This window comes from Stenella coeruleoalba (assembly GCF_951394435.1).
Source record: "Stenella coeruleoalba genome assembly, chromosome: 13".
In the NCBI taxonomy this organism is placed as follows: Eukaryota; Metazoa; Chordata; class Mammalia; order Artiodactyla; family Delphinidae; genus Stenella; species Stenella coeruleoalba.
In genome coordinates this window covers 12,699,686-12,724,905 of record NC_137159.1, presented here as the reverse complement: position 1 = coordinate 12,724,905, position 25,220 = coordinate 12,699,686, and the positions used below count along the sequence as shown (strand labels likewise).

The window sequence follows — 25,220 nt, the reverse complement described above, 5'->3', positions numbered from 1 at the left end:
TATAGCACAGGGAACTATACTATTTTGTAAGGACCTATATGGGAAAAGAATCATACCGGGTACTCTTAAATGCCTGCATTGTTAGGAGGCAGAGGGTGGTTAGAACGACACTCACCCTTCTGTAGAGGTCAAGAGAACGTCGGGCTGCCTGGCTCCAGCCTCGGCAGTCCCGGCTGGGCCATCACTCTTTACTTCCTTCCCTGGGCTTGGGGCCTCTCCTGCCTTCTCTCTCTCCAGGGAAGTTGGCGCTGCCCCATCTGTCTCCAGGAATGAAGGGCTTGAAGTACCTAGCATCCATGTGGAAAGAACGCTGCCCCGGTGGCGGCCCCAGAGCTGCGGGCTGCCTTCCTGGGAGGACAGGGGGCTGGGCCGGGGGCTGGGGCCTCTGGCCTCAGACTCAGGGCTGCTCGGCTCCGACGAAGAGGCTGGGCTCCCCCGGGGGCCAGGGGACACGGTGCAGGGAGCAGACTCCTGGGCACACTCTGCACGCCTGTCACCTGAGGAAGAGTGTAGAGTGAAGCTGGCATGGGACGAGGAGTAGGCTGAGGGCCAAGGGGCAGAGCCAGGGAACAGCCTGGGCTGCCACCCCCAGCAGCTCCCCCGTCCCAGGGCTCCTCCCTGAAGCGGCACATTCTGTCCCCTGTCGGGCAGTGACACACCACACACATAGGGACAGCGGGCAGACGACTCCCAGAACTTCAGTCCCAAGGTAACCGGAGTTTCAGGGCTTGCTAAACCACTGAGACCCAGGCATCCAAACGGCTGGGACTTTTGTACATTTCTTCATTTACTCTATGAGATGAGTATTTTAAAACCCATCGTACTGATGAAGCCACAGAGGCAGAAGCAGGATTTAAGCCCAAGTCTGTCTGGCTCCAACACAAAACAAGGGGACTCCTTAATGACACCCCTGGGGAAGGCCCTCTGTCCCCACTCCAGATTCCAAAGCCTCCAACCACCCAATTTCCCAGACCCCATATTGGATCTCACCTCTGTCCTGGGGGCGAAGAGGCCCCTGGGGCCAGGAAGGAACCTCCTTGGTCTGCCAGCCCTCGTGACTGGGCAGGGCCTGTTGAGAGAGACACAGACGCATCTGTGAGCCCCGGAGGCACTGAGAGGTGAAGGGGGCAGTGAAGGCATGGGGGAGGAGAGGGAGGGAAGAGGGACCATGAGTATACAGGGCCCTCCCCCCTCCCTGCTGTCCTCCCACCCAGACCTCACACCCTGGTCTGGGCCTCAGTTCAGAAGTGGCACCCCAGATGGGACCCACATCCTAGGGGTGCTGGTGCTGGGCCCTGGAAATCACTGGCTTCATGTTCCTTCTTTACAGATGGAAAAGTTGAGGCCCAGAGAGGGGAAGTGACTTGCCCAAGGTTGCACAGGATACGTGGCAGGGCTGGCATCAGATCCCACACGTTCTGTTTCCCAGGTCAATGCTTTGTCCACACAGGATGCTGCAGACGGGGCAGGGGCAAGACTGGCTCCCAGAGGGGTCTAGGGAAGCAAAGGAGAAGAGAGAGGTTTGCCCAAGGGAAACTGCTCCCAGGGCCTTCCCTTCCAGCCTTGGGGCCTCATCCATGCTCACAGACTTCTAGTCTTCCCTGCTCTGTCTGCTCAGATGGTCCTGTCTCATGCAGCATCTGCCCAAGGAGGGGCTGTGCTGTAGAGAGGGGGACAGCCCCCAGGCACTGGGCTGGGCCCTGCCATCCCAGATGAGCGCAAACGGCCGGCTCCCAGGACAGGGCTCCCAGGCCTCCCTCTGAGGACTCCAGGGGCCCTAGAGCAACCAGGCCCCAGAATGCACATCACAGGACACAGGCACAGCTGCCCTGCACAGGGACCCCAGCCTGTGGGTGGAGGGGCCTGGGCGGTGTCAGCAGCTCCTCTGATCTCGGGGTCAGCTGAGAGCTGCTCTGGTTATGAGCTCTTCCCCGTTGCTCTCTGGGACCACAGAGATTAGAAAGTTACAGCCCTACTCTGCCATGTTGAGTTTCCTTATCTCTTAAGCAGAGGCCTCCCTGGGAAAAATGCGCTCACATAACTTGTCCCTACGACTTGTGCCAGTTGATATCAAGACCTCTGCCATCGTCACGTGGGCCTGATCGGGTGACACTGGATGCACTGACTCACGTGAGCTAAAAGTAACAAAATGCTGCAATCTCTCCCCAAAAGAGAGGACTCTTAAAGCAGACATCTCCCCACTAGGGGCAGAGGTCACCCCAGCAGGCTGACCGCTGCCCTGTTACAGTTGGGAATGTCTTCAAGGTGTTGCCGTCATGTTCAGTTGACAGGATGGCGCCCGTAAAATTCCCTCGAATTCTGAAGGCCACGCTGGGCCTGCCTTTCTGCGCTATTGCTCCAGGATCCCCAAAGGCCCCAGCACCTGGGAAGAGAGTTCTGGGCCTGGTGACCACAGAGGAAGGCCCTTCCTTCCGTGTCCCCATGCACAGCCTGGGGATGGCTCCCAGGGCTCTGCTTACCTCGCTCTCCTCCTGGCCGGGAGGTGCTGCGGGAGCCCCCTCGGTGGTGCCCAACACAGCCCAGGAGGAGGAGTGCAGCCTGCAGGTGGGCACAGGGCATGGCGGTGTGGTGTGCCCGCTGGGATCCACTGCGCTGTCCCCCAGATCCGGCTCCCTGCCCAGCTCCCACGGCACACTGCCTCCTGGGGGTGAGGGCTCCAGGGTCTGCGGGCTCTGGGGCCCGGTCCTCACATCTGCGCAGGGATCTGAGAACCCCCAGGAAAAGCGCGCTTCAGACACACTGGGGGCCGAGGAAGGGCTCTCCAGGAAGAGGGGGTTGTCAAAGAATATGCTCTCCTCCTCGGGACCCCACTCCGGGGACGACTCTGGCGCGCCCTCCCTAGGCCATGCCGGCTTCCGGTTCTCCCCTTCAGGCCCGTTGCTCTCTTCCCCCGAGGCCCCGTGCACGTCCACGGGGGTGCTGCGGTGGAGGCCTGAGTCCCGGGGTCCCATCGGGCTGGAGGGGAAAGTGGGGAGGTCAGGAGACGCCGTGGGGAGGCAGCATCTCAGCTCAGCTCTGATCCCTTCCGTCTTCTCTAGCTCCTCCTGAAGGTCCAGGACGCACATCTGGGCTTGCAGGATGCCCGCCCAGAACACCACCTGGGTGGACGTGCTCTGGCTCTGCCTCGGGCTCCCCAGAGGATGGCTGTCCCGGGGTGACCGGGGGAATGCCGCTTTCTGCCCTGCCCCCTCCTGGGAAGAGTCGCTCCCCGGGTGCGCGGGCTCTGGGCTGGAGCCCCCGGGATGAACATCTCGCCTCATGGAATCAGGAGGGTCAGAGGCCCAGGTCTGCTCCCCGCAAGGTCCGAGAGGGCCAGGGCGGCCGCGTGTCTGCCTCAGGTGTGCTCCTGGGTGGAGCTGCATGTGGTCTCCCAAACAGATGTCAAGCAATTCCATGGGTTTGGGGTGTTCACAGAGTCCGTCGTCACCCATCCTCCACAGAGTAAAGCTGCACAGGAGTCCCCAGAAGCGTCCGCCTTCACAAGCCCATTGTGTTGATCAGAGGGGTCACCGGTCAGGGGGGTGACTGGGACCCCACATCTAACCTGGAAGTACCCAAAGCAAAGGCAGGTTAGCGCTGGGCTCTCAGCCCCTGGAAGCACACATCCAGTGAGTTACACGTGGTTTCGAGCGCCTGCCACATCCATAACCCAGGCCAAGGGCCGCTGCCCTCCGCAGCCCTGAGGGGGTGAGAAGTGCGCCACACACGCCGTCTGACCCACAACTGCAACTGCTCGCACCTGCCCCAAAGACACTCGTCTGGTCGCTGAGGGTGGCCCGAGTGGCTGAGCTGAAAGAGATGAACTGGGCAAGCCAGACCCTTCTTTGGGGAACCTGGATTGGAGAATGTCAAGGCTAAGATGGTTGGTAGCAGGAGCAGAAGGTGGAAATGTCTCAAAATAGCAGGAAAGGGGGGAGGGCGAGGGGGGAGGGGGAGCAAAAAAAAAAAGAAAAAAAATAGCTGGAAAGTAGCAGCAAACCAAAAAAAGGATGGGGAAACCAATGTACGTGGGAGCCAAACAGACCTGGACTGGAGGTGAGGGGAACGGGACAGACTCGAGGGAGAAGCAGGGAGCCAGGAATGAAAGGCCACAGCTGGTCTTGTTTCCACCTCCCACGGCTCCTGTCTTTGGGGGCCTGCATCCTTGCCACGCTCACTGGCCGGTTCTCAGTTACAGCCATGCAGCCTGGCTCAGGAGGAAGCCCAGCCTGGGCTGCTGCATGAGGAGGTTTCAGCCCACGGGGCAGACCTGCCGCACAGGGAGGAGACTGCTGCCTTCTGGGGAGCGGGAGGCTGGGGCTGCCCCACGCCTGCTCAGAGCTGCCCGGTGCGCCGGCCACACTGGCACTCTGCACCGGGCCTAATCGGATGTGGCCAAGGATTCCCATGGGGCGTTTCCTAGAAGCGTGCATCTCCATCCCCTGCATGTGGTGCCCAGGTTACAGGGCTTTCGGGGTGGCCCTGCTTCTTCAGAACAACTGGCTTGTGGACACTGTGAAACTCGTAACTCGACCTGTTTTCCCTCGGTACTGGCCCTCAGGAAGTGCAGGTTAAGTCCGCAGGCCCTGTGCACGCATTTCCTGTACTAAGTGCACCCCAGACCACGTCACAGCTTTTATTTTCCCTTTGCCTCACTTTCCTCACTCACATATCTCTATTTTGAGGACTGTGTGTACGTGTAAGCCATTCTGAAATATTTGGGGGAACAAAAGCACACACACGCGTGCACACACACACACACACACACACACCCCTGCTCCTGACTTGTAACCATGCGTAACTTCCTGATACTCACTCCCACCTACTTCATGGCCCACCACGAGACACTCAATCAACGGGAACACTCAGAGCTGGGAAACAAAGGCTGGGTGGGGTCCTTCTGTTTAAGGTCACCAAGAAACCTCGGCCGGGCACTGTTCCTTCTTTCAGGAGGCGCCCGGGAGAAATGAGAAAGGACCCGCACGAATTTAAGTTTCTAACTCCCCTTGAAAGCATCGTCCCAAAAGTCTCTCAAAGGGTAAGCTGGGACGAAGTGAGAGAGTGGCATGGACATATATACACTACCAAATATAAAATCGATAGCTAGTGGGAAGCAGCCGCATAGCACAGGGAGATCAGCTCGGGGCTTTGTGACCACCTAGAGGGGTGGGATAGGGAGGGTGGGAGGGAGGGAGACGCAAGAGGGAAGAGATATGGGAACACATGTATATGTATAACTGATTCGCTTTGTTATAAAGCAGAAACTAACACATCATTGTAAAGCAATTACACTCCAATAAAGATGTTAAAAAAAAAAGTCTCTCAAAACCAGAATCCCTTTCTGGGCTTTTACTGCTCCCTCTGTTCCAATCCTCATGTTCTTCACTGTGAGCACAGCAAGAAACTGTAATTGCTGAACTGGGGCTTCAGGATTCGGAAGCTTTAGACCCCAGGAAGGGCCCATCTACCACTGAGTTCTCAGCTGGCCTCCCCAATAGACTGGGACTTCCCAAGAGGTGGGGCCGTTTCTTACTTTTCATCTTGTATTTGATGCTCTGAAGCCAATAGATTTGAACTCTGCTCCTCCTATGGGTCTCCAACTCCTTTAGCTCAGCCTCAGTCATCATTCGAGGCTCTTTCTCTCCATCCCAGGGGAGAGTCCTGCTACAGTCCTATCACCCAGAGAGAGGGAGGGAGTGCACCCAGAACCCATTGTCTGTACTCGGGCAAGCCCTCTGGATCCAACCTCCCTCCCCAGGCCTGTCTGGAGAATGATGAAGTGTGAGAAAGGAGGTGAGACACCCCCCCGCCCCCCGCCCCACCACAGGCTTCTCAAGCAACCAGCCCTTAGGGTACAGGAAACTCTGGGAAGGCGGCTGCATGTAGGAGATGGTAGGCAGAGGTGCCGGGAAGCACCAACTTTACAGGCACCTGAACACAAGGCATCTCCACCTCCCTTCCCAGACCCCTTGACCCTCCGTCCCTGCCAAGACCTGGTCTATTTGTGCCTAGCTGGCTCCCCTCTGGAAACACCCCACCCTGCCCTCCCTCCTCCACACATTCTATCCGATGTGCGCCCGCCTCAGGAGCATCGCAGCATTCCACCCAAATGACATCAACTCCCCTCCTCTCATTAGTGAATCACTTGACAGGAAAGTTCAAATGCCAATCATGGGAATGGGAAATGCTGGGCAGTGGCTGGTGGAAAGGATGCCCTGCAATTTTTAACAAGATAGGAGTCCCACACGTCCCTCTTTGCCAATAGGTCCTTAGAAATAAGCATGTATATGAAACGAATCAGCCACACAGGTAAATGTTAATGACCAGGCTAGACACAAACGAGGATTGGACTGGCCTTCCCAGAAGAAATGGGGTCTTCCTCCATGGATTCCAAGGGAAAGAAAAATCAGAGAAGCTGAGGCAGCTTTCCAGAGACCAAAGGAGAAGACAACAGATGTCTGGGGCCTGAGGGGAACTGAAGGACCCAAGGGAGGTGAGGTGGGGACCTGGGGGGGAAGCAGGGACAGACAGATCCAGCACGTGGTGGGGAAAGAGGTATGTCTGCACGCCATCCCTCTCTCTCTTATTTCAGAGCATTTACTCCACAGGGTAATCCCTAGTGTGTTAACCCACGTGCCTTCCATTCCCAAAATGTAATCGCCAAGAAGGAGGTTCTTTGTGCTTCCCGCTACTGCTGTCTCGCTGTGGAAATGGTGACCGACAATCGTTTTAGTGACCAATTGTGTTATACCCACTCCAACGTCAAAGTTCTGGTGGTATATCGTTAGCCTCTAGTTCCAGTCGTTAGAAAGTTGAGGGTTAGTGTTGACTTGAGAAGCTCAGGACCACCCATGAGACACCTGGGGTTACAGAGGCTGGTGGCGGGTGTCCTGGGTCCAGGCAGGCAGACAGGTGCACATGGCCTCTCAGTAGAGTTGTCACATTTAGCAAGTAAACAATAGAGGATGCTCAATCCTGGGGACGTATTTATACTGAAAACGGACTCATTATTTATCTGAAATTCAAATTCAGCTCTGCGCTCTGTCTTGTACCTGACAACCCAACCCTATGTCAAGAGTGCCCAACCTACGTCAAGAGCGCCCCACCCCTGCGGTGTGCCACTCACCCAGCTCACGCTTTGCAGCCCCAGACTCAGTCTTGTGGGCTCAGTTCCACGAGTGAGACACGTGGTGACATCGCCTTCCTACTACTAAGGAAACAAGGTTCAGAGAGCTTCAGAAATGTGCCCAGGTAGCTCAGCTGGTGGGTGGAGACGCTGGGATCTGAACCCAGGTCTGTAGCTCCCTTAAGCAGCACTCTCTCTTCCCACCCATAAATCAATTCTTTTGGGAATTCGTGGATTGAATGGAGCATGAATTTCTTCTGATGCGGAGTCACTTTAATTCACCTGTTTCCCCCACTGTTCAGGGCAGGGCCTGCCTGACTCAGAGGTGGCACTCCAGAAATGTTTGTGAAAATAAGAGGAAAGATGGAGAGATGGAGGGATGGATGGGTGGATGGATGGATGGATGGGTGGATGGATGGATGGATGGAAGGGTGGAAGGAGGGATGGATGGAAGCGTGGAAGGAGGGATGGAGGGATGGAGGGAGGGATGGATGGATGGGTGGGTGGATGGGTGGGTGGGTGGATGGATGGATGGAAGCATGGAAGGAGGGACGGATGGAAGCGTGGAAGGAGGGATGGAGGGACAGTTGGATGGATAGATGGATGGAGGGGGTGGATGAACAGATGGGTAGGTGGATGGGTGGATGGATCCTCAGAAAGCCCCCTCCTCAACAACCTTCCTACAGGACTGGGGAGACTGAGGCTTGGAGAAAGAGATTTAGCCTCATTACAACATGAAGACTCCCCCCTGAGGGCCAGTCTGGCCATGAGCCAATCACACCTTCCTTCCAGGAAGCCCAGAACGCTTAGGGCAGAGCTTTTCCAGAGGTGGCTCCTGCCAGGCCAACCCAGCAGCCAAAATGCTCATCTGGGTTCTGGCTCTGAGGCAGTAGCTGGACAGAGAGAAGGAGACATCAGGACCGGTTCAACCACCTTGTCCTGTGCTCTCCACTAGAAATGCGAGTTTAAGAAGTTTCTCTCTCTCTCTCTCCCTCTCTCTCTCTCTCTCTCTCTCCCTCTCTCTCTCTCTCTCTCTCTCTCTCTCTCTCTCTCTCTCTCTCTCTCTCTCTCACACACACACACACACACACACACACACACAGAGGAACTGGGGAGCAGAGCCTAGTTCTCATGTGTCTAGCATTTTCTTGGTTTACCTTTTTTTCACCCTTCAGGCTTAGCGATACGGCTTTTGAAATCGCTCAGCCATCTTAACCAGAACAAAGGAGGGAGAAAGCATCTGCCACAGGCTTCTTAGGTAGGCCTTGTTATCTCTGAAATAAGCAGCCCTTCATTTTTCTAAGCATCGTGGTGGCTCAGGAAGAGAAAACTTTTAAGGAAAAGCTCTGGAAGAAGTGTGATGGCTCTTTGGAATGCAAAAACATGCTCTGAGTCCAGAAGCCAGTGAGAGGAAGTATTAGGGAGGAAGCTGAGGATGGGGTGGGGCGGAGAGAGCCAATGCTGCACTAGGCAGCCCCCAGGGCTCCTGTCTTGAGCGGAGTAACCTCTGCAGGGGCTGAGCCTGCATTAGCTGATGGGAGGTAAAGGACACAGAAATCCACGGCTCGGGGACCAGGGGGACATAAGTCCCTCCCACCACCACCCGACACCCACCCTGGGCTTCAAGGCAAGGTCTTTTTGTTTGTTTGTTTGTTGTGAGGGCCTCTCACTGTTGTGGCCTCTCCCGTTGCGGAGCACAGGCTCCGGACACGCAGGCTCAGTGGCCATGGCTCACGGGTCGAGCCGCTCCGCGGCATGTGGGATCTTCCCGGACCGGGGCACGAACCTGTGTCCCCCGCATCGGCAGGCGGACTCCCAACCACTGCGCCACCAGGGAGGCCCAAGACCAATGTCTTTTTGATCTTAGGGCAGGAAGGAGCCCAGATGGCACCTGCATCATCGTTTTGAGAGTGGGTTTGCTTTCCACCCCCCGCTTGAGCACATAGCCTGTGCCCTGAGGTGCTGAAGGCCATGGGAGGCCGGGGGAGAGCCTGCCTGAGTGCGAAAGATGACAGCGTGAATGTCCTGCATTCGGCCCCCACTCACCCTACACCTGGAGGCTCACAGACTAGACTCAAATCCTAGCTACAATGGACGAGCCACGTGACTCTGGTCCAAAGCTTCACCTGGTTCCTTGCCTGTGAAAGAAGGAAATAAGATGGATAAAGCTCCTTGAGAGCTTTGCTATACAGTGGGAGGGGGTCTGAGTGCTAAGGCTGGGCCCACCCCTTGGGAGGTGCTCAGAAACACTACGTCGTGCTCAGACTAACTTGGCTTGCAGCCAAACAAACGCGGACTCCCTGTCCTCCCTGACAGCACGGACTCAGCCCAGTGGGCTCCCTCAGTCCCCCAGGAGTCGGCCCGGGATGTCCTATCCGGAGTGTGCATCTCTCTCTCTCCCTTTAAGCTTCCAACTCAGAAAACTGCTTCCTTTTGCCCTGGAAATGTTTCCTTCCTACGCAAAAAGCAAAGGCTCCTGGCCCATCCAGGGATTTAGGAGGTGACCTGTCCTGTCCCTCAGCAGCCCTGGGCGGAAGCCAGGTTAAGGGTGCTGTCCCTGAGGACAGCTCCCCGAGCGTCTCCAGTTTCAAGGTGCAGGACAGACGCCCCTGCCTGAACCCGGGGCCAGAGCACCCAAGGTACTTGACTAGGGGCCACCCCACATCCTGCCCACAAGGAAGGAGGCTTCATGCAAATGTGCAGAGAGAAACACACACACACACACACACACACACACGCGCGCGCGCACACACACGCGCGCGCGCGCGCGCGCGCGCGCACGAGTTGGTGCTGAGAACCCTGAGGTGGGGTCAGCTGAGACTCAGGCAGAGACAGAGGATGGAGAGGGCAGAGAGGACGGGGTAGGGGCAGAGAGGATGGGGGGAAGGGTGGGCGGAGAGGGCCAAAGGGTCTCCAGAGAAGCTACTGCCTGTGAAGGACAGCAAAGGCTCAGGGCCAGGCTGGGCCTCCCTCACCCCTTCTTGGATCTCCCCCTCCCACTACAGAGAGCCTAGAGCCTGGATTCTAATCCCTAGGCTGGTTCCTTATCTGTAGAGGAGGGAGCCTGTGATGCCCTAGAGCCCTGGGAGACAGGCCTCCTGGCTAAGGCCCCTCGGTCCTCTGGGGTACTTATTATCAGCTGATGACAGGTCACCCTTGCCAGCCTTTTAGCGCAGGACTGACTCCACCCACAGGATCTCAGGCCCTAGAATAAGGGGGCAGTGGCTGAGATGAACAATTCCAACTAGAAGGCCCGACGGTGTCCCAAACAGGGAAGCCTTTGAGAGTGAGCTGGTCCCTGTTACCCAACAGGTCGACGGGCCTAAACCAGCACTGCCCGGGCAAACCAGCCAGCTGGGCGCCTCCCCTCCACCCGTCCTCCCTGCGGGAGCCCCGAGTCTGAGCTCCTACGGTGACCGCGCCCAAAGCTGCCCCCCCTCCAAAGCCCCAGCCCGAATGGCTTCCTCCTCTCCAGGGTCGAGGGGTCAAGGCTCACTTGGGGCCTCTGGCCACAGAAGCCCCTGCTGGGCACCAGTCCCAGCAGCCACCAGGGACCTGGGGAGGCTCACGGGAGCTTTAGGAGGGAGGGGCCTTGGCCACTTCACAACTGCAGACCCCCAGGGGCTCCGGGAAGGCTGGGGTACGTGGGAGCCAGAGCAGGAATCCCAGAAAGGGCCAGATTGGGAGGGGCCGGTGGACGGAGAGGAGGAAGGGGAAGGATGGGGCTGCAGCCCAAGGTCGGCCGCACAGCAGGTGCACACGCAGGGGCCTATGGAGCCCTTCTTCCTGCCCACCTGCCCCGGCGGTCACCGCCAGGGCCCACACGGGACTCTCCACGTCCCCGCCCCCCGGCGCCCTCCGAGCCCCCCACCCGAAGCAGGCACACCCTGCTCACCTCCAGAGGACCCGGGAAGGGGTGCGTGGGCCCGGCTCCCCGGGAGCGGCCCTGCTGCCCCGTCCGTCTGGCCTGTGAATGGGGAACGTGGCAGCTGCAGCTTCCGACTTCCGTTCCCCTCACCACACTCACCCCCCTGCTGCCCCAAGGCCTCCGGGGCTCCCCAGCTGCGCTGCACCTCACACTTCCTGCCCCAAGACAAGGGCACCCGCTCCCAGGCCTGGCGCCTCTGGCCCCAGCCCCCTGCCCCGGCTCCCGGGGGTCCCCCACCCTCCACGCAGCCCCGCATCAGGGGCCCGGGAGAAAGAAAGAGGAAGGCGCAGCGCCCCGGACTGTGAACACACCCCGTCCCTCCCCCCCGACGTTCTGTCACCAGGTTCTCATCTCTGCCCAGCTCTCGGGTCCTGGCAGGGCACTCGGTGGGACTCGGGAGGGCCCTGGGGCTGGTAACTTTTCTTTTTCCCTCAATCTGTGTATGGCTGTCTTGGGTAGGTAATAATGGCACCTGGTGTAACTGTCCTACAGTGACAAAGGGTTCCCCAATAGCCCCTGAGTCCCCCCTCTCACTTACATTATGAACTGTTACTCTATCCATTGCATGGATCCAGAGGCAGGCTCAGAGAGGTTAAGCCACTGCCCACGGTGGCACAGCCGGGAAATCACGAAGCTGTGGTTGGAACTCAGAGCATCTGACCGCATGGACCGACTGTCATCCATCTCCCACGGCTGAATTCCCCACGTATGTCTGCAGGCCACAGGCCACAGGGGTCCAGGAGTCTGAGTCCGAGGCTGGGGGAACCACGCTCACCGGACCGTGCTCTCCTCCCTCCGCACCATCTATTCTCCGGTCTCAGTGACCACCAGCTTCCCTGCTGAGGGTCCAAAGACCCCGGCCCCCTCCCTGAACTCTAGTCCTCATAAATCCAGCCTCCCAGAAGACTCCTCGACTTGCAAGGCCCAGAATCCAAGGGCCTCAGACCCAGGCCGGCCTGGCCCACAGCGCACAGGGCGTGGCTCCAGCTGCGCCCCCCAACACACACACGCACACGCACGCGCACGCGCACGGCGAGGAGTCCACAGGGACGTGCCTACCAGGCCTTTCTCTGGGCACCCAGAAGTCTGAGATTCTCTGCTTCCTGGACCCGTGGAACCTCTACTCCTGCTCCTCCCCGGGGACATCACTGCTCTGTGCGGCCCTAGACCTGGGGCGAGGGGGAGAGGCAGCGAGGGGGTGGAGAGGGCCTGGACCTGGGGGCGGGTCGATGCCCTCCGTGCACGTGCGGCACCAAGCCAGGGCAGGGGAAAGAAAGGGAAGGAGCTAAAGGCTTGGGGTGGCCTCTGCTGCCACATTCAGCAGGGGCTGCGAATCCTCATTCAGAGCTGGACCCCCAGGTCATCATCAAAGTGACAGGCAGGAAAAGAGGACACACTTTGTATAACAGTTCATCAGGTGCGGTGTTATAACACTGACACATCCGAACACGTCTTGGGGTGGGGGGCCTCCACTGTTCCCTTTTCTGGAGCTCGTAAATGTTAGCGGCAGGTTTATCTCCGGGTCAGCGCAACACAACCGGGTTCGTAACCTTCCCCAAGCTGTTCGTCCTTCTGTGTGGAGGATTTTACAACACTTTGCCCAGCCAGGTAAACCAGAAACCTAAAGTCGCCTCGGCCCAAACGCAAACCCTCCCTCAGGCCTCCAGCCTCACAGGGTGTCCGGCACGTGGCCACGGGTCAGTCAGCGCCGGCCCCACGCCATCCCAATGCGAGAAGCTGCTGACCGTCAGGAATAAAGCACAGGACCCCTATCCTCAGGAGCTTCCAGTCAAGTGACAGACAGAAAATAAACAAGCGACGAAGTAATCGGTGTGTGATTATAAACTGTGATAAATGCTGGCGGGGGGATGGGACGGGGAGAAAGGAAAGTGAGCAGTGGGGAAGCTCACTGCGAAGGGAGACCGGGGGCACCTTATTCCCATAAAGAGGAGGCAGCACGTAAAGAGTACAGGGTGGGCATTTTCGGCAGATGAAACTGCATGTCTCATTTCTTACCCGAGACCGGAAAGGTCTCCAGGAGTGAAGGGAACAGAAAGCCAGCCAGCGTGGCCAGTGCGGCTGGCCTAGGGGAGGGTGGCCGAAGAGGATGGGGCCAGATCCCGTGGGGTCCCCAGGGCTAAGCAGGGGAGTGACAGGCATATTTATTTTTAAGATCACCTGCTGCTGCATGGAGAACAGACAGTGGAGGGCGCAGTGAGAGCAGGGAGACCAGGCAGGGGCTCTGTGACAGTCCAGGGGAGGTGGGACAGTGGTTTGGAGGGCAGCAGAAACGGCAGGGAAGGTGAGACAGAGGATGTGGGATCTATATCGGGGACGCTTGGGAGAATCTGCCACGTAAGTGATGCTAGAGAAGTCCAGGTCAGCTTCTAGATTTCTGGCTTGAGCAACTTGGATGGGTAGTAATGGTATTTGCTCAAATGGGAAAGATGTGGGGAGATGAGGCTTCAGGGAGCAAACCAAGAGTTTCATCTTTAAATATTAGGTTTGAAATTCTGCTGATAGCAGATTTCTCAACTTCAGTGACAGAAGCCACAAGACAGTGGGATAAAATATTCAATGCGGTGATAGAAACATAACTGCCACCCCAGAATTTCATATATAATGAAAATATCTTTTAAGAACAAGGACGAGATAAAGACATTTTCTGATACACGAAATCTAAGAAAGTGCGATCTCAGACTAAAGAAAGCTCTACAGTATACACTTTAGGAGGAAAGAAAATTCTCCCAGATGGAGGGTCTGAGATGGAAGAAGAAATTATGAGCAAAGAGTGGTAAAGATGCAGTAAACATTAAAACTGTATAAAGCAGTAACAATAATATATTGGAAGGTTAAAATAGAAAGACATAATTTCAAAAATAAATAAATATTAGGCTTGAGAGATCTGTGAGATACTCAAGCAGGAGTAGCTGGTACCTGGAGTTGACTGGAGGGGCTGGGCTGAAGAAAGGAGCTCCTATGTGACCAGCAGGAAGGTGGTCCACGCTGCCGGCTGGCGGAGCCTCCCCAGGAAAAGCCCGCAGAGGAGAACAGCAGGGGCTGTCCAGGAGGTAAGAGAAACAGCGTGAGGGTGTGTCATCACCAAAGAAAGACAAGAGAGGAGAAAGATAACTTCAGAAGGAGGAAGTGGTCGGCTGTGTCGAACGCTACTGGAAAGTAGTGCAAGATGAGGAATAAAGTGACCATCGAACGAGGGCGCACGGAGGTTACAGACAAGCTGGGGGTGGGGGCTGGAGGCACGATGCGGGCAGAAGCCAGGCGACCATGAGGTGAGGACTGATTAGGAGCCGAGGACAAGGGTCTTCCCCCTCCACTCCCAGCCCTGAACCCATCCCAGGCTGGGGTCCCTGGGGCTGAGACGCTGCCGGTCAGCCCGGGCACCAGCGATCGGCTTCCTCCGTGTACTTATGAGTCTCCTTCCTTCCCCTGACTGTAAACTTCTCAAGGGCGAGGACTGGTCCACTCGCCTCTATCGCTACCCAGGTTGTGCAGCAGAGGGCCTGGCTCATAACTGCTCCCAAACCTTCTGATGAATGCATGAGTCAAAGCTGCTCGTCTTCTGACCCTCAGTCGCATCGAGCAGCACCGTGGGAAACGGAGTCGGCCTCTCCGCTCTCCTCCCAGGCAGCAGGTCTTCTACGTGACTGGTGTGTGCATCTGGGGGGATTTGGGGTGTGGCCGGGGGGGGGGGTTCCTGCTTACAGCAAACTCCTCGAAGAGACTCCCAGACTCCTGCAGCCGCCAGCTCTGTTCCATCTCCTAGTACTTTCACCTCCTTCCCAAGATGCAAGGAGCAAAACTGGATGGGTGGGGGAGGGGCGGGCCACAGGCTAGGAGGGCCTCCAGCTCACAGGGCATGTGGCTCAGTGTGGGCAGGCGCAGGGCAACTAGCTCTGGCGCCCAGAGCCCCTGCTGGTGGGGAGCTTTGATCTTTGGTGCCCCCTCCCACTTCTGGGGGTCCCCGCCCACTGTCCCCCTCCCCAGGGCCCAGCAGACACGCAGCCTCCGGACCCAACCACAGCCCAGGGGCAGGCAGCCTTCCTGCCTCCCTTGAGGTGAGTGACTTCCTGTTTGCCCGCAGCGGAAGCTGCTCAGCACAGGTGGGGAGGTGGCATCTTATACACTGCGCGCGGATGGCGGAGTGGAGCCCGCCTTCCAGGAGAGGAGCTCTGGGGCTTTCAGCACACAGCAGAGGGGTGAGAGGCGGGAGGCAGCAGAGGAAGGGAATGGGCACCTGGCTTCTCACTACCTTACACAGAGGGCCCCTAGGGGCTGACACTCACAAGGCCCTTTACAAGCAGCATCTCCAAACCCTAGAGTCCGGGGTGGGGGTGGGGTGTTACGATCCCCACGCCACAGAACAGATAAGGAGACCGAGGGTCAGAGCAGCCTCTCAGGCTGGACTTGAACCCAGGACTGCCAAACCAAATGCACCGTCTGCTATACCCTGTCGCCATTTACACACTGCTGATACGAAGGAGTTGGGATTGCTTTCCAAGGGAGCAGGGCTCCTCATGGCCCAGCCTGAGCTCATTTCTACAACGCAGAGCTTATGAAAACTCCAACGGTGATGGAACTCACTACCATCGTTCCGGGGGTACCGGCTACCAGGCCGGGGGAGAGCCGGGGCCAGAAGCACCTCGACGGGCCCCCATGTCCCTGAATTTGTCACTGTAGAGGTTCTGTCCTTTAGGGAGGCCTGGGAGTAAGGCAGCCACCTGCTCCTTCCTCCAGAAAATGCCCTTTTCCCTCTTCGCTCTCAGGCCTCCACAAGCCCGGGCCCTCAGGGAGGACAGACAGGAGGACACTTGCCTTCCTAAATATTTCTCTGCCAGAGTAGATGGTGACAGTCCCACTGGCCAGCAGCTGGGAGGGAGGGCCAGGGTGAGGGCTTCTAGGGACGGAGCCCACGGCAGGGGTGGTGCCCCTCCCTAACACCTGTGGTCTTAGACTGGGAGGGAGAGGTGTCCCAGAGGCAGGGCAGTGAGGAAAGGGATCACGGGACAGCGGCAGCACCATCACCAACCGCCCTACACACATGGGCACCAAGGCTGCCCTTGTTTTCCTGGGCAAGGGCCAGAAGTGATTATTACGAAAGTGAGTGACAGCTTCTATCTCTTGGACTCGGCTGCCCAGTCCCGCAGTGGGTACAGTAACCTTGCTGTGGTTACTGTGGACAGGTGCCCAGGCCACCACTCCCTGGCCTTCTTATTCCTTGGCACCAAAGTCCGGCCCCAGCTGGTCTCTCCCAAAGCCACCCTGTATTTTCAGATTAGCATTTTCCCTGCAGCCACTTGTCACAGGTCTGTCCTTCTTAGGTAAGCAGAGAGTAGGGCTCTACAGTTATTCACATCTGTCCTTGAGCCCCCTGGACACCCAGAAGATGCTTACAAACATCTGTTGCAATACATGTGCGCTAAGATACTTATAAAAGCAAAAATGCTCACAACCTCAACATCCACCAGGAACCAGATAAATAAATTATGATAGAACCATCGAGCGAAACTCAGCAACCTTTAACTATCTTGTTTTTGAAGAGTATTTCATGAAGTGGAAAGATTCTCACTGCATATTATTAAGTAAGAAACTTGATTGTATATTCAGTATGGTCTCGATTTTTTTTTAAATGTGCATATTGGGCTTCCCTGGTGGCGCAGTGGTTGAGAGTCCGCCTGCCGATGCAGGGGACGCGGGTTCGTGCCCCGGTCCGGGAAGATCCCACATGCCGCGGAGCGGCTGGGCCCGTGAGCCATGGCCGCTGAGCCTGCGCGTCCAGAGCCTGTGCTCCGCAGCGGGAGAGGCCACAACAGTGAGAGGCCCGCGTACCGCCAAAAAAAAAAATGTGTGTATTTAGGCAATGAAATACCAAAACACTGGTTGATGGCGGCTATCTGGGTGTGGTAACAGTAGACATGATGTTAAGTTCTTCATGTGTTTTTGGTGTGTACCTGCTGTTTAAAAATAAACACGTATGTACAAAAAACAAATAAATAAACAAATATGTACGATGTTTGTCATCAGCAAAAATAAATTAAATTTGTTGAATTAAATAATGATTGAATTTCCCTGCTCACTTTAAAGACTGGGAGGTTCTTTGCCAACCCCCCTACCCACCAGGTTGCCGGTGGACGACCAGAGTGAGACGGGGGCGGGCCTAAGAGGGTCTGCATGGGTATTTGTTGCTTCTGACCCCTCACTGCTACCACCGCTCAACTGGCTGCAGGGTGACCTCTCTGACGTTGGTGTAGGGACCTACTCGGAGCCCCAGAACTGGGATGAAGTTTGAGATGAAGACATTTGAGATTTGACGGTTACAGTAAGAAGCCTTCTCAGAGCTTTCCTTATCTGACTAAACGCAGCAAATTCTGAGAAATAAGGCAGCCATAAATTCCTTCTGCAGGGCAGATCTATTCCCAGAAGGGAGAACTCAATAAAATCTACCCCAAACCCCTTCTCTAGGAGAGATTTATGGCCCACAAGGAGACTGCAAAAACACTCACACCTGTGGAGACCAACATTATCACTACTTTGTCATTTCTCATTTGTTCTAAAAACCCATTTGTCTTTGGAAAAGAAACCTATTTGTTCTTCCCAGAGAAGGCTTTTTCTCCGCGCTCCCTCTTCCCTACTAATTTAGGTATATAAGCCTTTAACACTTTAACAAGCCAGCTACTTCTCTGACTGGCTCCCACGTGCAGGCCAATGAACCTTTTTCTACTGTTAATCTTTTGCCAGTTTAATTCGCAGGTCCCAGGGACAAAATCTTAGAGGGTAGGGGAAAAGGGTTTTTTCCCCGTCTCCCACATAGCGAAGATGATCTCCTCCACGAATCCACTAATCTAAATCTATGTTTGCCTAAGTAGGCATATGGTACACATAATAAACATCTTTAATAGTTAAGCATGTATTTGAATATGCATTAAAAAACCCCACGATTTCACAGATAGTGTTGCTAAGGATCTCGCTAAAGTAAATAATGCCTACTTCATGTTGTGTTTTTCAAATTGTGTGTATTCAAGGAAAAATATGAAATAAAATAGTACAGGTGGAAAACTCTTCTGTCAAAAATCATGACAAGCTATGTAAATGAGTGGGCTGAATCCAGCCTTTCAAGCACTTACTCTTTTGGAGGAAGCCCTGTCGAGGGTCTTCCTTATAATGCTAATTAGCCTTCATCAGCCATTGACTGACGAACAGGAAATTCAGGTTGCACAACCGGAGGAAAAGCAAGGCTCTGGTGTTACATAAAAAAGACAACAGGTGGGCTCCCCTGGTTGCGCAGTGGTTAAGAATCCGCCTGCCAAGGCAGGGGACACGGGTTCGAGCCCTGGTCCGGGAAGATCCCACATGCCGCGGAGCAACGAAGCCCGTGCACCACAACTACTGAAGCCCGCGCGCCTAGAACCCGTGCTCCGCAACAAGAGAAGCCACCGCAATGAGAAGCCCGCGCACCGCAAGGAAGAGTAGCCCCCGCTCACCGGAACTAGAGAAAGCCCACATGGGGCAACGAAGATCCAACACAGCCAAAAATAAAATAAATAAAAATTAAAAAAAAACAACTTTATGAAAAAAAAAGAGAGAACAGGTATATGCTGACATTGCGAAGGAGGGAGACAAGACTCAGAGGGGGTTTTGTCTGGGCCCCACCCCCACCCCCAAAAGGTTGGTGTTACCCTGGGGGTGCTCTCACATAAGCCTGCCCAGAGCAACAAAGCCCTAGGCTGCCCGGTGCCCTCTCTGTGCCAGCTGGAACAGATCATGTCTATCAACAGTTGCCCACAGAGACAGAGCGGGCAGTCTGGCTCGGCAGCCTCCAGCAGGAACGGCCCTGGGGCCCCGAGCTCCTCCCCAGGGAGACAGCCCGCACACCTGTGCTTCCGGAGGCCTCTTCTCTCCTGTATGCCTCAGCCCTTCCACTCATCCTCCAAGGGCACACTGGGAGATGCCAGGAAGGCAGGGACCCCTGGTTGGCCGTCCTTGTTTACAAGGACCCCCGCCCCACCCCTGCCCAGGTTCCCAGGCCGAGAGGATGCTTTCCTGAGATCGCGGAGCCAGCAAAGGGCAGAGTTCGAAAGTGCATCCGTGCCTCCTTGCTGGTCCAGCCTGTCCATCCACTTCTCAAGCCTGTTCACCCACAACCCGGGGCTTTGTTCCAGTGGGGCCTAGTTTGCACTTAATGCTCTCCCACAGTGACCTCACCCACTCCCACACGTTCATCTCCTACCCACTCGCTGAAGGTTCACGAACCCTCCCCAGCCCGGAGTCCTAAATGCCAACGGAAATCCTTTAGCCAGGTGAGCAGGACTTCAGAATCAACAGGTGCCCGATCACCTGTCCACGCGCCCATGGGCCTGCCTCCCCGCACCCCCCGCCCCGTGCCCAGCCCTGCGCTCCAGGTCCTGTCTGCAGCGTCGCATGTGCCCCGTTTCCCAAGTTAGCAGGCACCCTTCATGCCTCCAGCGTCCAGTCCTGCTGGTTCTCCGTCCCCGGCAGCCCCTCTGCTCGTCACCTATCCGGAGAACCCCAGGGACCTCCTGCCTCTCAGGTGCACGTCCACAGTCTGTCCCAATTCTCCTCCAGGAGCTCACTCCTGCCCTTGAAAATCCTTCCTGGCTGACCCCCACCTCTCCTCATTGCCTTTAGGGAGAACCCAACAGGGCATTTGAGACCCCCAGCCTCTCCTAGGACCACACACTCCCACCCTGAACCACACCCCCAGTCTATGGGGCTCCCCGGAATAGTTCCTGGAAATTTCACACGTTGTCGTGTCCTCATGCTGTGCTCCTGGTCAGCTCTGTTCCCTTCCCCATCCCCCTTTCCACCTATCCAATCCTCTTCAGCCTCCAGGGCTCACCCCCATCATGCCATTTCTCCAAACAAGCTTTCTAGACCAAGCCGGTAAGAATCGACCGTTACGATAATTCCATAATTCCAACCACGCAAAGCAGTGCAGCGGTCAGAAGCAACAAACCGAGTGTCCAGGGAGCAGCTAGATAAATCTTCTTAAAAAATAGCACCGGCTTTAAAAGTAAGATCATGATTTGTAGCACAATACAACGTACGTAAGTTTAAAATACATGCATATATAAATCAACATCATATATTTCTCTAAAATAGTCCAGATCCCAGGATAAACGTATCCTAAATATATCAGAGTAGCTGCTGTGCACAAAGGTAGGGAAGATGGTGAAGGGCAGTCAGTGGGACTGGAGTTGAGGGATGAAGAGAAAATCATCAAAGACCCCTTATAATTCAATAATAACAACAAGACAAAAATCCAAGTTAAGTCACAGGCCAAGGACATGAACAGTCCACAGAAAGAGAAAGACAAAGGGTTTAAAACATACAGGAGACTCACAAAGCCGCTGACTATAAATACCTATTAAAACGACCATATGATGCCATTTTTTTGGTCTGCCGAATCGGCAAGAACAGTGTATAACACCAAGCCGGCATCAACGGAAATCTAAAATACACAGAGCCTTTCGATCAGTAATTACACATTTATGGATGTCGCCTGCTGAAACAGTCACAGAAGTGAGCAAAGATGTAGGAACAAGTATCCTTAATGCAGAGTTGTCTATCATAGCAAACAAACAAACGAAAATGGGGAAAACAATTTAGAAAACCATAAAGGAATGGCTACATAAATAGGTTAAATCCATTCAGTGAGATATTACACATTTCTTTTAAAAGGATGAAGCACATCTATATGTCCTGAATCTGAATAAGTATATTAAGTTAAAAAAGAAGGGGGGCGCGGTACAAGGTACAGACATGAGTATTCTTTTTTTTTTTTTTTTGGCCGCCTGCACGGCACGCGGAACTTCCCCGACCGGGGATCGAACCCCCGTCTCCTGCCATGGAAGCGTGGAGTCTTAACCACTGGACCATCAGGGAAGTCCCAGACCTGAGTATTCATATTCTTATTATTTGTGTAAAGAAAAAAGAGAGAAAAGAAAAAGTATAATATGTATATGTTCATTTACAAATAGAACATAGGTCTGCAAGTATTCTCAATTTCCTCTAAAGAAGATAGGGAATCACAGGACAGGAGAAGGAACGAGATTTCTCACTGTGTTCCTTAAGGGCTGTTTGAACCAACACTTGTAAAAAGATTTTTAACACAGGCAAGTAGTACCTTTCAAAATATTTTTAAAAGAACTTTTAACCCATGCAAATATTATCTTAAAAAGCAGAAAAGAAGTGGAATGCACCCATAAGTCCTGCTGTCTTCTCTCTAACCAGCCCCTGCTGTGAGGCACCCTGGAGACCCTTTCTACTGCAGACAAACATCTCTTTAGCCAAAACCTCTCTCTCTCTCAGAGCACTTGGCTCTAAAACTGCACCACTCGATTATAAGTCCTGATTCTTCACTTACTAGCTGTGTAAAAGTGGACAACTTTCTTATTCTCGCTGGGCCTCAGTTTTCTCATCTGTGAAACGGGGTGGTCCATACATCACAGACGTGCTGTGAGAATGATTTGTGTTTGCACACGAAGTGCTCAAGAGAGCCTGGCATACAGTACATGCCCGATAGCCTCTCCTGTTTTCCTTTTAAGTCTACTAAAGAGATCGTTCTTTTGAAAAACAGAAGATTATTGGAATTTTCCTAGAAGGCAACAGTTTTTCTCCCCATATCAAGTCTTTACTGATTTGGAAAACTTGGTGTGTACCTCCCACTTTAGCCCATGTTGTTGGATGGACGCTGCATATAAGGAAAGCCAGTGATGCCTCTCCTGCCAAGAGACACGCTCTCCGTCTCTGGCGATCACCTGTTCCCCGCTAGTGTAAAACTCCAGGCCTGACCCTGAGTTTTCTTGGGAGCACGTAAATCTTCCTGCCGCGGCAGTTGAGAGCATCACCTACCTTCCTGCATGCCTCCGGTCAGCAGGCTGAGCCCCGCCCCTGCCTCCTCTAATGAGAGCCCCAGAGATGCCTGCTCACCTCTCAGAGCCACCATGGCCTCCTTCCTGTTCAGCAATGCCCAGCCTGCTCCAGCCTCCTTCATGTCTCAGGGCCTTTGCACTTGCCGTTCCCTCTGCCTGGAATGTTCTTCTCCCAGCTAGTCACATGCCTGTGTCTTGCCTACATCCAACTCCTCAGCACAGCCTGTCCTGACCACCCTATTGAACCCAGGAGGTCCCCTCACCTGGTTCTAACCCCTTAAGCTGCTTTGCTTTTGTTCACAGCATTTATCTGACATGACATTAAAATTGCTGTTATTGTTACCGTCCATTTCTCTCCACCAGAAAATAAGCTCTAGGGAGGAAAGACTGTCTTGTTCAGTGATGTATCCTTAACACCCAGAAGAGTGCCTAACATATGGGTTCTCAGTATTTGTTGAATGAATGAACAAATAATCGAGTCAACAGGATATGTCTTCTGGGGAAGCTTAAATCTCCACCTCAGATTTAAGCCTCCCAACAAGAAGGACACTCTCAGGACTCCACAGGGGGGCTACTCACCTCTCATCCTTCATACACTGATCCCCTGTAGGCAGCTCATAAGTCCCTGCTCATGGTCACAGAGGACATCCTATCCTGTGCCCCCAGAATTTGAGGGCCTGAAGATGGTACCATTTTCCTACCTTATTTAGAAAGCCTGCTTGCTACCTTTTCTAGCTCAGGGCCGAGTTCTCTGATCTGTTTCACGGTCGTGCCCATCATCACCCTGTTTTGTTTTGTTTTGTTTTGTTTTACAGCATTTAATCACTCTCTGAACGAATGTGATTCATCTCCTCACTTATTTTCTCTCTCCCGCAATTCATGTAAACGAGAGCAGCTGTATTCCCACTGCCTTCATGCCTGATGAGTGGTTGGCACTCAGTAAATATATGTTGAATGAATGGATGAATGAACGAATGAATGAATGACCCTTCTTCAGAACCCTCACATAAAGGAAGAAAGAAATGAATCACTCGGTACTATCTGCTGTCTAAACCTGACCTTGACGTTTCCTATGTAGAGGGGCTCAGAGACATCCAATTAGTTGCTAATTACATCCAATCAGCTCTGGGCCAGGGGAAGGACTGGGTTAATGAGGTCAGGGGCAGGTGGAGCCCCCAGCTGCCCTGGCCTTGACGTTGATGCTGCCCACCTGACCTAGACATGCAGGCCATGGACCCAAGGGCCTGGGTCAGCACACTTAGCAAAGTGGGAAAAAAACACCTGCAAGGAACTCGCAGCCCTGGCTCCCCTGTTTTACTGAAAGAAGCTAAACTCAATCCTAGAGCCAGAAAGAACGCTAGAGGGGAAAGTGAGTTTGTCTGCTGGGCAGACACTGTTTACCTTCTTAGGAACCTCTGGTGTTTTCTGACCAGACACACCCAGAAGGGCCAAGGAGAAGGGCCAAGGAGAGCCGCCAGCATCCAAGGGAGTGGGGAAGAGCTGGGCTCTCCTCCATCCCAGTGCGCTCCTGGCGGGGGCAGCCTGCCAGACTGGCCAGGCTCCCAGCAAGCAGGGAGCAGGGAGGAGGGCCCCGCCGGGTCACCGGCCTAGGGGCCACTGAGGCCAACGGGAGATAAGGAGTTAGGCCCTCGGTGTCGCCCAGGTCTGATGCTGGATGGTTTTAAGGGATCCTCCTGCAACCAGGTGCACCCCGCCCGGCTGGAAGAGCCTGTGGAGCCACCGCACCCCAGGCCGGGCAGTTTGACTCTCTCAGGGAGCGTCCCCCTGCTGTCGGCGGCCCTGCCCCCGATGAGGTTGAACGCTGAGGACCCCACCAGCCCTACTCGCTCTCGCCCCTCGGAGCCTCTTCCCGCTCTCCCCGGCTGCGCAGATGCTCCCTCGCTCGGCGGCGCCCCCAGTGCGCGGCACACTCTCCGCAGCGAGGCCGGCGCGGAGCCCCACCTGCCCTTACCAGTGTCCCGCTGGGCTCCTGCTCCGGCCGCCCGCCCGCCCGCCCGGGCGCCCCATGGCCCGGAGCCCAGGCGCGGGCCGGGGACGGCGGGGAACGCGGGGCGGCGGCTGCGCGGGGGACCAGGCCGGTCCAGCTCCGGCGCGCGGCTCGCGCGAGGCACTGGGTTTCCGGCGGGGAGACGGAGGGCGGTGGCCGGGCCGGCGGCGCGGGGCGGGGCGGGCGAAGCCGTCCGACTGGTCTGACGGCGGCGGGCGGGCGCCTCCTGCACGACCTGCGCTGTCCCCGTTGGGCCGCCGGCGCCCCGAGCCCTCTGTCCGGTGTCTTCCTCCAGCTCGGAAACCAGCCGGAAGCCCAGACCAGCCCCAGACGGGTGCACGCCCCGAGCCGGGTCAAAATCCGAGTCCCTCCAAGCCCATTCTGTGCCAGTTCTTTCGTGGGCGCCAGAAAAAACTGCATTATCTCAGCTCAGAATTTCAGCTGTCTGTAACTGTTGACTTACAGACAACTGGTGAACTTTCGCTAGCTGGTTTGGGGATCGGTGGCTTGGAAGCAAATAGTTGTGTCTTGAAACTTCCATTTGTTTTAGCAAACATGTCCTCAGACGTAGTGATATTGGCAAGAAGCTCTTGTTTTTTAATGTTCCACTTGATGCCACTCTCTGGTTTCCATTTCTGTAACTATATAAGACACCATCTGTGAAAATAGAAGTTGATTCCATTTTTCCAGTATAGCCAGTGATATTTCAGCTTCCATAGAGATTGACAACGTGGAGAAGTCCGTCTCTATGGGATGCTGAAGGTCCTCAAGCAACAACAGCAGCTAATAATTTATGAGTGTTATTGATGCGCCAGGCACTAGCTCTCTACCTGTCTTAATACTTAATCCTCACAACCACCGTACAAGGTAGGCAGCTTTCCATACAATGAGGAAACTGAGGCACAGAGAGGGGAAACAACCTGACCAAGGCCACACAGACCGTCATCACTGTAGGATCAGCGATCCTACAACTTATTAGTGATTCACTTGTTAACGCTACAGACATTTATTGTGCACCTACTGTATGTATGTCAGACACTGACTAGGCACTATGGGATAGAAAACTGAACCAAATACTCCAAAAGTTTGCAGCCTAGCGGGAGAGATAAGCAGTGATGTGATGTAGATGGGGGCTGGGAGGTGAGGGGTCGCTCCTGAGGGGAAGAATCCTGGAGAGGAGGGAACCACAAAGGGGAGAGGTCCAACGTCTGCCTGCAAACTTCCCTCAAATCCGTGGCTGACTCCTGA

The 25,220-nt window shown here is 55.1% G+C and overlaps 1 protein-coding gene across 6 annotated transcripts in view; it reads right to left on the bottom strand.

The window, feature by feature from the left end:
• Nucleotides 1–24,178, bottom strand: part of PSD4 (pleckstrin and Sec7 domain containing 4) — a 37,131-nt gene extending 12,953 nt beyond the window's left edge. For 4 of the 6 annotated variants that reach the window (XM_079940986.1, XM_079940990.1, XM_079940991.1 and 1 more), the window contains exons 1-5: nt 23,937–24,178; nt 2,481–3,565; nt 1,369–1,494; nt 991–1,069; nt 116–497 (exon numbers count right to left, since the gene is read on the bottom strand). In XM_079940986.1, coding sequence (XP_079797112.1) covers nt 116–497; nt 991–1,069; nt 1,369–1,494; nt 2,481–3,452 — 1,559 coding nt within the window. In that variant the 5' untranslated portion in view covers nt 3,453–3,565; nt 23,937–24,178. Of the gene's footprint in view, nt 1–115; nt 498–990; nt 1,070–1,368; nt 1,495–2,480; nt 3,566–11,021; nt 11,107–13,991; nt 14,116–23,936 lie in introns of those variants that run through there. The other 2 variants (XM_079940988.1, XM_079940987.1) reach the window with 2 other exon arrangements.
• Nucleotides 24,179–25,220: the final 1,042 nt, after the last annotated feature.